This window comes from Gekko japonicus, unplaced genomic scaffold (genome assembly GCF_001447785.1).
Source record: "Gekko japonicus isolate JY-2015 unplaced genomic scaffold, Gekko_japonicus_V1.1 scaffold630, whole genome shotgun sequence".
Classification (NCBI taxonomy): Eukaryota; Metazoa; Chordata; class Lepidosauria; order Squamata; family Gekkonidae; genus Gekko; species Gekko japonicus.
The window spans coordinates 278,636-290,247 of NW_015162498.1; the positions used below are offsets into that span (position 1 = coordinate 278,636).

General features: G+C 46.1%; 1 protein-coding gene across 2 annotated transcripts in view; it reads right to left on the reverse strand.

Annotated features, from left to right (window-relative positions):
• PPP1R1C (protein phosphatase 1 regulatory inhibitor subunit 1C) overlaps nucleotides 1-11,612 on the reverse strand; it is a 75,630-nt gene that overhangs the window by 23,597 nt on the left and 40,421 nt on the right. Inside the window, exons 3-4 of one of the 2 annotated variants that reach the window (XM_015406084.1) lie at nucleotides 10,708-10,748; nucleotides 5,543-5,603 (exon numbers count right to left, since the gene is read on the reverse strand). In XM_015406084.1, coding sequence (XP_015261570.1) covers nucleotides 5,543-5,603; nucleotides 10,708-10,748 — 102 coding nt within the window. Of the gene's footprint in view, nucleotides 1-5,531; nucleotides 5,604-10,707; nucleotides 10,749-11,612 lie in introns of both variants that reach the window. The other variant, XM_015406085.1, reaches the window with a different exon arrangement.

The window sequence follows — 11,612 nt, forward strand, 5'->3', positions numbered from 1 at the left end:
TTCACGAAGCAGCTTCACATAAGAACATAAGAGATGCCAATGTTGGATCAGGCCAAAGGCCCATCCAGTCCAACACTCTGTATCACACAGTGGCCAGAAATACCAGTGCCATCAGGAGGTCCACCAGTGGGGCCAGGACACTAGAAGCCCTCCCACTGTTGCACACACACCCCGAGCACCAAGAATACAGAGCATCACTTGCCCTGGAGTCCCTATCTATACCTTGTGGCTAAGAGCCACCGATGGACTCCATATGCTTATCTAATTCCCTCTTGAAGCCGTCCATGCTTGTAGCTGCCACCACCTCCTGTGGCAGTGAATTCCAAGTGTTAATCACTCTTTGGGTGAAGAAGTACTTCCTTTCATCTGTTCTAACCTGACTGCTCAGCAATTTCATGGAGTGTCCATGAGTTCTTGTATTGTGAGAAAGGGAGAAAAGAACCTCTTTCTCTACCTGCTCTATCCCATGTATAATCTTATAAACCTCGGTCATGTCACCCCTCAGCCATCATTTCTCCAAGCTAAAGAGCCCCAAGCGCTTTAACCTTTCTTCACAGGGAATGTGTTCCAACCCTTTTATCATTCTAGTTGCCCTTTTCTGCACTTTTTCCAATGCTATAATATCCTTTTTAAGGTGTGGTGACCAGAATTGCACACAGTATTCCAAATGAGGTCGCACCATTGATTTATATAGGGGCATTATGTTATTGGCTGATCTGTTTCCAATATCCTTCCTAATAATCCCCAGCATAGCATTGACCTTTTTTATTGCAGTCACACACTGTCTCAACATTTTCATTGAGTTATCGACTACGACTCCAAGATCTCTCTCTTGGTCAGTCTCTGCCAGTTCGGACCCCATCAATGTGTATTTTTAGTTAGGATTTTTGGCTCCAATGTGCATCACTTTGCACTTGGCCACATGCTAGTCCAAGAAAGTTCACCCTGGAAATCAGCCACAAAGAGGCTGCCCTGGAATTGCGAAAATGATCAGATGGGCATAGCAAGTTGCTCCACATAGCTGAAGCCGCTCTGGCACCAGGAAATGCATTCCTGGCAGATGTTATTGACTTGCCAAGATGCATTTGGAACAGGTGCCAGTTCCACTGCTGCACAAAATAATATTTTGCTCTCCCTTTGCATGTATTACCATTGTTATCCTTGCAACAGCCCTGTAAGATAGGCTAGCAGTAATTAATTAATTATCATATGGCAGTGTGTGTAGAATAGCCAGGAGTTCCTAAGGTTGTCTGGCAGCCACGAGTTCCAGCTCTTTTTAGCATTATGCACCAGTAGATGGTGAGCTAGACTTATTTTCAAGGCAAGATACATTTCAGAGGTGGTTTGCCATTGCCTGCCTCTGCGTCACGACCCTGGTATTCCTTAGAGGTCGCCCTTCCAAATACACCCCAAGGCAGACCCTGCTTAGCTTCCGAGATCTGACAAGATCAGGCTATCCTGGGCTATCTAGGCTAGTAGTATTGTCCCCACACTGCAGACTGCAGATGGAGCTGAAGTTTTTTGACTTGCCGAAAGCTACATGGAGGTAAGAAGGAAGCGTGGCACAGCCCGATTTTGTCAGCTCTCTGGAGCTAAGCAGGGCCAGTACGTGGGTGGGAGACCCCCCTCCAAGGAAGACTCTGCAGAGGAAAGGATTCTGCAGAGGAAGGGAATGGCAAACCACCTTGGCTTCTCACAGGCCTGGAAAGCCCTTTGCTGGGGTCACTGGAAGTTGGCTGCGCTTATATATGCACATAAAGCCACATGGGGAGAGATGAGATCTGAAGCAGCAACACCGTGACATTGTGGAACACAGATCACTCTCTTAATTACTAGCAGAGTGGCCAGTTCTGGCTTGGGAAATTCCTGGAGATTTTGGGGGTGGAGCCAGGGGAGGGCGGGGCTTGGAGATGGGAGGAGCCATAGAACCCTTTCTGCAAAACCGCGGCTTTTCCGAGGTGAATGGATCTCGGTGGTCTGGAGATCTGTTGTCCTTCCGGGAAATCTCCAGCTGCCGCCTGAAGGTCACAACCCCTAATTACTACACAGCCACCATTTGCTCCTGTGAAGTGCCGTGCTCCTTCTAAGCTGTGGAGTCTTGAGAGCAGGGCTCTTTTTTTGTAGAAAAAGCCCAGCAGGAACTTATTAGCATAATAGGCCACACCCAATAGCAGAAACTCATTAGCATATTAGGCCACACCCATGTCAGCATGGATCATTAGCATATTAGGCCACACCCCATGCTTTCCCTTGGCTTGCCTGGGTGCCCCACAGCTGGGGGGAGCCTGGGCAAGCCAGCCCTTGGACAGGCTGGGGGAGGCACGGGGAGGCATTTAAATGCCTCCCTGATCCTTCCAGGGGGGTCCCTCTCCAGGCCTTCCCTCTGTAGCCAGGCACACAGAGGTTTTGGCTGTAGTGGGCATGGCCAACACTGGAGCCAGCCGGAACTCCGTTCCTGTGCGTTCCTGCCCAAAAATAGCCCTGCTTGAGAGCAAAAATTCTACTTTGTGAACTACTGGCATTAAAGTTGTGAACAAATGATTTGGCTACTGCATAAGTTAGTTTGCTCTGGAGCCCTCCTTCCTGAGCGAAGACAAAAATGTGTGAGCTGGAGGCTAAAAAGACTGTGAGCTAGCTCACACTAACTCAGTTTAGAGGGAACATTGGTGAAGTGTGTGTGTGTGTGTGTGTGTGTGTAATCGTGATACATATTTGGGTAACTCTTCAGAACACGCACAAAATGAGCCAAAGAACAAAGTCTGTAATCGGACCGAAAGAACCAGACTTCCCAGCTGATGGGCCTGCTGAGCACACACACGATACGTCCGCATCCCGTCAGCACCACTGGGGAGAAGAGAGTTTTTCAAGAGCAAAATGGAGAGACTGTCTCCCGACATCCATTAGGCCCAGAAACATAATCTTCACGAGGATCCTCTCCTGAATGGTTATCTGGCGGCTGCTGCTCGAGAGACGATCTTTGCAATCGATAGCACTCAGATTGATTTTTCCGGCACGGTGCATTCCAGTAAAACACACACAGGCACAGAAGGGAAAGACGTTTCCGGCTTGCTGGATTGAGTTTATGTGCGGGGTGGGGGATGGGGGGTTGTAACACAAATCCAAACACAGAACGAGGGAAATTGAGGGAGGGAAATGGGCTGTCGGTTCTATGGTGGGATTATACTAGATCTATGGATAAGTGTCCTTCTTGCAAATGACAGCCCACTGTACATAATATCCCGAGGGGAAATGCAATGCATAATGTGGAGGCAGTAGTATAGCAAACCGTGTGCATACAGCAGATGCTGGGCTCAGACCTCCGCATCTCCGGGCAAAAGAATTACAGGCAGCAGACAGCGGGAAAGACTTTTTCTCTGCTTGAGACCTGGGAGAGCTGCTGCCAATCAAAATGGAAAGCACAGGAACAGACAAACCAGCGCTCCATCTCTTTGGAAGGCAGCCGCTCTGCTTCTTCACAGAGTACATGGAAGCCCCGACAGACACGCTGCTCTTTCCGTCTCAACCTCATACAAGATAGCACACCGCTTACTGCACCTTCTTGATAAGAATTTGATTTTTTTAAGACAGTTGGCAGAACTAGACATGACGGCGTCCAGGGGTCTGACCTGTGGGCGCCGCTACCATTTCAAAGTGGTTTTAAGAGACTGCAAGGTCCCAGTCCTGAAAGGGGCAAGGCACTCTTGTTCCCTCCGCCATGCCTTGGAAAACAGCTGCAAGAGGGCATTTGAAAAGGCATGGGGGGGCGGGGACAAGAGCAGAGGCTGAGGCGAGGGACAGCGCCTTCACTTCCGACAGCCCCTCTCGATGGCCCTGGTTGGAGGCGTTCCTGCGCTGGAAGCTTTATGCACTCTGCTACATAGTCCGTGGTTACTGGACTAACTATACCAGCTAACCCAACAGGTTATAGGCCCAGCATGCCTCAGCCCACTATGATGCAAGCCAATCAGCACTGGGCCCTCACGGCATTTTTAAAACGCTTAAAAATGGAGTCCACGGGTCAGACTCATGGATGCTGTCACGTCTACTTTGTTCCTGACATGAGAACTAAGATTTACTACCCGTGCCTGGGTATTGTCTTTGGCAAAACCATTCTCTGTGTATAAGCACAGCGGACAGAGGAGCTTTCTGGGTCTGGGACCATAAAAGGGAGGGTGTCTGCTTTGTGTGCATACATACAACAGTATCAGTAAAAGACATGCTCAAATCAAAACTGTAATTCTAGCTCCAAAAGCTTACAATATTGTGTTCAGGCAGGGAAGACCTGGGTTCAGGTTACCATTTGACCATAAAGTCCACTGCATTATCACAACTGCTTTATGGGGTTCTTGAGAGGATGCAGAGGAATAAACCCCATATAAGCTGCCCTGAGGTCCCCAAGTGAAGGCTGAGATACGAATTGCGGTAGAGAGGTAGGTGGGTAGATAGATACAGGCAGATAAATGTCTGATGGACTGAAATCTAGGACCACAAGAGGCTTCCACAGAACGCTGCATGCCAAACTACCTTCCGAAACATTGCTCCCATGCAAAAGGTGGCTCAGGAACAGCATGGGCAAAGGAATTAGAATTCTGCGGGGGGTGGGGGCTGTGAAAATCTCCCCTTCCCATCAATGGAAATCCTCTGTGGGTTCCAGGCCTCTGGAATGATGTCACACATCTTAGAATACACGAGGACTTGCTTTGGGCCCGTAGCATTCACAGTGCAATCCAGTCTAGGCCCATTGACATGAATGGGTTTAGACTGGAGTAACACAGCACAAGATAGTTCTTAGGGTTGCCACCTCCAGGTGGGGGCTGAGGATCTTCTGGAATTACATGTCCAGACTGCACGAATTGCTTATTGGGTAATTAATTAATCAATACAACACTTATTCCACTTCTCCTAGAGAAAATGGCCACTTCGGAAGATGGACTGCATGGCATGATACCCTACCAAGGCCCCTCCCTTCCCTAAATCCCACTCTCCCAGGCTCCACCCTCAAATCTCCAGGTGTTTCTGAACCTGGAGCTGGCAGCCCTAACACCGTCACTACCCCTGTAGTGTAAACAAAGACGTTTCTCACTTTATTAGATAAGTTCATTCATTATCTTCTTCTCCTGGTCATTTCACCCAGTCACAATAATCCAAACATGCTACATTGATTTCTATCAGGTCTATGTTGAGAGATCACAGGAATGGCATCATCAGTCATTACATGATGGGGTCACGATTATTTTATTGCCAGTTTAAGTGGCTGTCAGAATTAGGAACAGAAAACGAGGCGACAGCCCACCTGACCACCACCACCACCCCGTGCAACCAGTGGATGCAAGAACAGTGAGCTGCCCTTGAGAGCCTCTGAGACAGACCACATCTCCGACCTGTGGCCCATCTTTCCTGGAGAAATTTCATGATCCATGGATGGCCAAGTGCCTCTTTGCCGTCTACATTATGATCCGGTGATAATGGCACTGAGCCATGCACAAAAGTCATGGACAAAAACTAGGCCTTAGCTTTATAAGAAACAGTACCTGGACAGTACCTTTCATGGCTGGAGGGGCATAGACACTCTGCTTCCTTTGTTTTGGGGAGGCATTCTGTGACTATGAATAAAACAAAACAAAGACGTTTTAAGAAAACTGAGAATAAGGAAATAAGCACACTTTATTAAACGTAACGAGCATTTATTCCGGCTGCCCTGTTAACCTAGCTTGCTTTATTCTGGGGGGGGGGGTGTTTCCCAACCTTTTTGAGCCTCTGGGCATCTTTGGAATTCTGATACAGGCTGGTGAGCACAATCACAAAATGGCCGCTGTGGGAGGTGGAGCCACACACACAGATGAAGCCCAAGTGCAGAGGACATGAGGAGCATTTTTTTTTTAAGCCTAGTGGGAGAGAGGAGTGTGAGAGAGAATATAAACCACATGGTGGTGGCAGCTCCTGCCGAAATGTTGTTTTAATCTGCACAGCCCATCAGATCTCCGCCACTGTCTAAAAACACTTGGTGGGTCCCAGGAAAGGCGTCAGAAGGTTTCATGGCACCCATAGGCAACAAACTGGGGGTCCTGATTTATTCTGTTAAAGTTTCCTTTAGGACTGAACCAAACTGAGGGGAGGCACCACTTTTTATTACTCAGCAATAAAATGTGTTCCCCATTTTATGGTAATCTGGGGTGGGAGCGAGTCCGAAACGGGATGAAAGTGTCTGCCCGTTCAGAGTGAAAGGGAAAGGCTGATCTACGGATCATTGCCCTCTCTCATTCAATTGCCCTTGTGGCGTCATTACACAGTCAAATCTGGTTGGTCACACAGTGTTGTGATGTCATGACATTGCTCATTAGGTGATCCCTTATTGGCTGGGATCAACATATCTGGAAAGAAGACGACCTCTCTTGAATAATGTTGGAGAAGCAGCAGTTTATGGGATGAAGGCGCAGTAGGCAAAGGGGGCTGGAGGGGGATTTTCCCTCCAGCTGCCTTGAATCATCAAATGAACGTAGGCCTTGTTTGAATATGTCATTTTTGTTTCTGTATAATCCATCATTTGTGTCCCTGGTCTGGGGCCTGTTTTAAAAAATAAACACAAAGAGAAGATCCAGAAAGAAGCATTTGGCTCGTGGAGTGAGGAACTTTAACTACCTTCATCGAATGGTTAGAGATTATGGATTGTCACATGTACTCTGTAATCACTGGATTGTTTGCAAGTGAGCAACTACAAGAGCCTGCTTTAGGTCTCCCTACTGTACTCACCAATGTGCCCTACAACCTGAAAAAGCCACATGAATGCCTCTATGCTCAACACTCACAATCTTCTCTGCCTCCCTCGCACAAAGCGAAAATTAAGTTTTGCCAACCAAGGGTTGATTGGTATCCATCTCACACAACACACACACACACACACACACAAATAACAGATGTGTGCTCCAGTCCTGGCATTTGCCTTTGGAACAAACCTGTGTCCTCACTAGATGGGAACTACCATACCTGCCCTTTCTGGCCTGCTCCAGCCCCTGGGGCTATGCATGCATCACAAAGGGTGCGTTCAGACGGACAGCTATGCATGCATCACAAAGGGTGTATTCAGACGGAAAGCTAATCCCACCATTATGCCGGCTCAAATTTGATCCCGATCTTTTAAATTCATCCTCGCACGACCAGACATCCCCCGGGGGAATCGCCTTACCGCGCGCTGTCTAGATGGCGTCCACTGAAGGAGGCACACACGGTGGGGTTTTTTAAACAAAAAACTTTTTGCGCATGTGCATAGGCATGATATCACGGCCTTGTTTATCCACGCATGCACAGAATCAAGATTTTTTTTAAAATGGCGCCTGTTTGGGATGGTCTGACATCAGACCATCCCGAACGGGCACCGTTTTTAATTGCACGCTGGAACGATCAGATGGGAGAAAGTCTGCGAGTGGCCCATCGCAACCGAAAACTCCAGATTTAAAGTAGTGTCTTTTTAGTATGGCTCCGAGGCGCAGCAAAACGGGAAGCTCACGGAAGACGAACGTTTCCCAGAGGTCGATGTCTGAACATTACATTTAAATCCATGAGGCACCCGTGCCTCGCGCGGATCTAAAGAGCCATCTGAACGTACCCTAAGACATTCTTCTTTGTTTCTATCCTTGCTGTAAGGTCTCATTGATGTACATGACATTTTAATGAGTGTCCTCCTAAGCAAATTTTAGGTGGGGGGGAGCCCCTGTCGCCAATAAGCTTACAATCTTGATTTCCACTACTGGAGAAACAACAAATGTGTGGTGCAGTGGTTAGTGATGGACTAGGATCTGGGAGACCCGAGTTCGAATCCCACCTCTGCCACAGACGTTTGCTGGTTGATCTTGGGCCACTCACACAGTCTCATCCGAACCTACCTCTCAGGGTTGTTGTGAGGATAAAATGAACGAGATGAGAACAGAGTAACTTGCTTTGGGAGGAGCCGTCTGAATGCACCCTCAGTCAAGCCACCTGTTACAATCCTGGTTGGCTGTTTGGGAGTGAGGGGACACACCTCCTCTTAACAGCCATAGCTTCTACGCACATGCAAGAAGGACCAGGGCTGAAGCACACACACACACACCCCGTTATCAATTAGAATTGTGTTGGCAAATGGATGGTTCTTGCCAAAATGGGGCACACAAGGCAGTCGAGCTGTCTTCCACTTAAGAAAAACTCTAGATACCATTTCAGTGGACAGTTGACTGGGATTACATAACAAATGGTAGGACACATATTTTGGGATGTTGAGGATATTCTTCGAATGGCTTCTTTCTATATCAAGTCACGAAATTCTTATTATAAGGAGCTGATACCACTGGAACATCACATTTTTGTTATCTTTGTGTCAAACATACTAAATTATTATTTTAAAAGACCTGTCCAATGACAGAACACCGCCAATATCGCTTGAATGGTATGAAAGGATTTTAAAATGTCAGTTTTGCAGCATCAGAGAAGGTCTGCAAATTCACCCAATCCCATGTAACCATCATGAGATCAGAGAATTTAATACTATTTTATAGTCTCCACTTTAAAAACTACTCTATTTCTGGTACACAAGAGATATATTTTTAAAATGCTGAGTTTAATCAATGAAGATTTAGCAGATATATCAGTAAGACCTAATATGTATGAACGTATGTATGTGCGCGTGAATTAAATATATATATATATTTAAGCAGTTCGTAATATTTAATGGTAATGGATGGAAAGATGCTATTTATGAATAAAAGATTAGGTACATTCAGAAAGTGCTAATTATATTTATTGCATTACAAGAAGTTGAGTCTCATCACTGAATGCTTTTAAATGTTTGGGAGCTAAATCCGAGGGGGGGGGGAATCAATACTATACATTGCTATTTAAAGCAATGCCTGTTTGTCTGTATCTCTGCTGAACAGGAAAGAGATTTGGAACACAACAAAAGAGCACAAAGTGGAAGAAAACAATGGTGTTGTGCATTTAAGGGCTGATTCAGTGCTGAGTTTATGTTTTAATCAGAAATAAGCTCTGAATTCCATAGGGCTTCCATGTTAATAAATACAAGGTTGGATTCCACCAGCTGTTTCCACTGACAGAAGGATTATCCCTGATTCTATCCTCCTGCTATTGTTGGGGGGGGGTCCCCCGTACCCCAGAAGCAGGATTTGGGGGACATTTTGAAGGGGCGGGGAGAAAATATTACTCTGCTGATGGAAATCCCCACTAAAGAGTTGAAGGGGGGGGAGATAAAATGGAGTTTAGCGCTGCCATTTTGAAGGCAGACCTAAACTCCAACCCATTATCTAGATTGGCTTCAGGCATGACTTTCACACTGGAGGCTCTGCACCATTTCCCTTTAAAGCTGGAACAAAGGGTTTTTTCCTCTGCTCCAGATTCAAGTGGAGTGTTCCAGAAGCCTCACAAGAATTATTCTGCAAAAGCAGTTGTTCCACCCTTGGTCTCCTGTTTCCCCCCGGTTGTACTGCTCAATTTCCCACTACTTGCTGCACGACCACATTTTGACCCGCATCCCCGCCCCAATTTCCCCCATATCTTCTTGATCCTAAAAAAAAGGGTGGAGCAACTGCTTTTGCGGAATCTGTCTGAGTCATCATGCCCCAAAGGAGCTTGACATAATATGGAGGCTCCTTCAAAAGGTAGGGACATGCTGGGGGATATCTCTCTATGAAAGCACTCCGGCTGTCAGTTTCTGAGTGGCAAATCATGCAATTGCTGCAATAAGTTCAAAAATTACAGAGCAATGACAATCAAATGTAGGCTTATTCTGATGTATTATTTCGAATTTCTTCTTTTATTCCATAGGTCAAATGACGAACATCTCGAGTTTCCAGAGTTCGTTTCGAGTTCTTTATCAAAATTCTGTGTTGTGGTGGTATTTTTCAAACAATCCAATAGTAGGAATCTCAATTTCCAAATGGCTATGAAATAGCTCCCATGTTAGCCAGAAGTTTCTCAACAATGGACAGTTTCTGAGTGGGCCATCTGATTGGAAGGAAGCAATGGACAACCTTTTCAGAGGGGAAATCATTCTACTGTTTCAGTACTGCAAATGGCTGAATGATCCAGATGTAGATGCTGCAGAGATGGGCAATGTTCCCTCTAAGCTGTGGGGTCTTGTGAGCAAAAATTCTACTTTGTGAGCTACTGGCATTAAAGTTGTGAGCAAGAGATTTGGCTGCTGGATAAACCAGTTTGCTCTGGAGCCGTCCTTCCTGAGCCAAGACAAAAATGTGTGAGCCAGAGGCTCAAAAACGGTGAGCCAGCTCACACTAACTCATCTTAGAGGGAACACTGGAGATGGGTAAAATGAGCTCCAAATTATGAGGAAAGGCCAGGGATTACGCAGAGTCTTGTCACATGCCATCTTCCATGCAATGGGGGGGTTGAATCCATGTGCTTATATAATTAAAGTGTTTACTTTTTGTGACATGCTAGCAGTTCTCTGATTTCACACCAGCTCACTCTGAGACACAGTTCAACAATTATTATTACAATCGAATAATTTCCCCTCTTTTATGTTAGTTTTGTCTTCATGTATGTTTTGTTTTTAAAAATAAAAAAGTTAACAAGAAAAAAACCCCACAATTATTATTACAATCTAATGCAATCCAATAAAGACAAAAAGATTTAGCGTATTTCAAAATCTATGCTCAGCAGTTCCGGAGGATTAGCCTCCTCCCTCCCCCATAATTAACTTACTTCTGCTTGAGAGTTGTTGTTCATTCTCTTGTCATCTATTTCTATGGGACGGAAAAATACAATTAGAGGATGTACTACATGAAAATAGTCCTTATCATGCACAGCTGATATTTTGATCTAAACAAACATGGTAGATGGTGAAAATATCAACCCTTCTCCCTCATGAAGCTGTTACATCTTTACTGGTGTTCTGATCCAGAACACTGCATATACTCTTGTGGGTACCTGGAGTATTCTGTGCAACACATACTAATTCTATTTCAGTTGAAATGAATGTGGTGGTAGCCCTTGTGATAGATCTTTGCACGCAGGGAGCACCACATCCATGTGGAATTTCTAGACCTCTTTCACTCCATTAAAGAATCAAAATCAGCCCATACTTGGTAAACAGGCCCCTGACCAATCAAGAAGAAGAAGAGAAGAGATTGGATTTATACCCCGCCCTTCACTCGGAGTCTCAGAGCGGCTTACAGACTCCTTTCCCTTCCCGTCCCCACAACAGACACCCTGTGAGGTGGGTGGGGCTGAGAGAACTCTGACACAAACTGCTCTTTTTCAAAAACACCTCTGACAGAACTATGGCTTGCCCACGGTCATCCAGCAGCTGCGAGTGGAGGAGTGAGGACTCAAACTTGGTTCTAAAAGTCTGTGCACTTAACCACTACACCAAACTGGGTCTCTTTACGCCAGGTCTTTACACCAGGTCAAGTGTCTTTACACCGGGTTCTTGAGCCTTGTTGAGCCTATGAGCAATTCTAGAATTTGAGAACAGATGAACAGGCACCACAACAAAATGGCTGCCATGGGAGTGGTGAGGCCAATCCCAAACACTGGAGATTCCCACCATATGTAGGAGGTTTCAAGCCCAGTGTCCTCTTCTGATTGAGGTGGCTGCTTCCAAATAA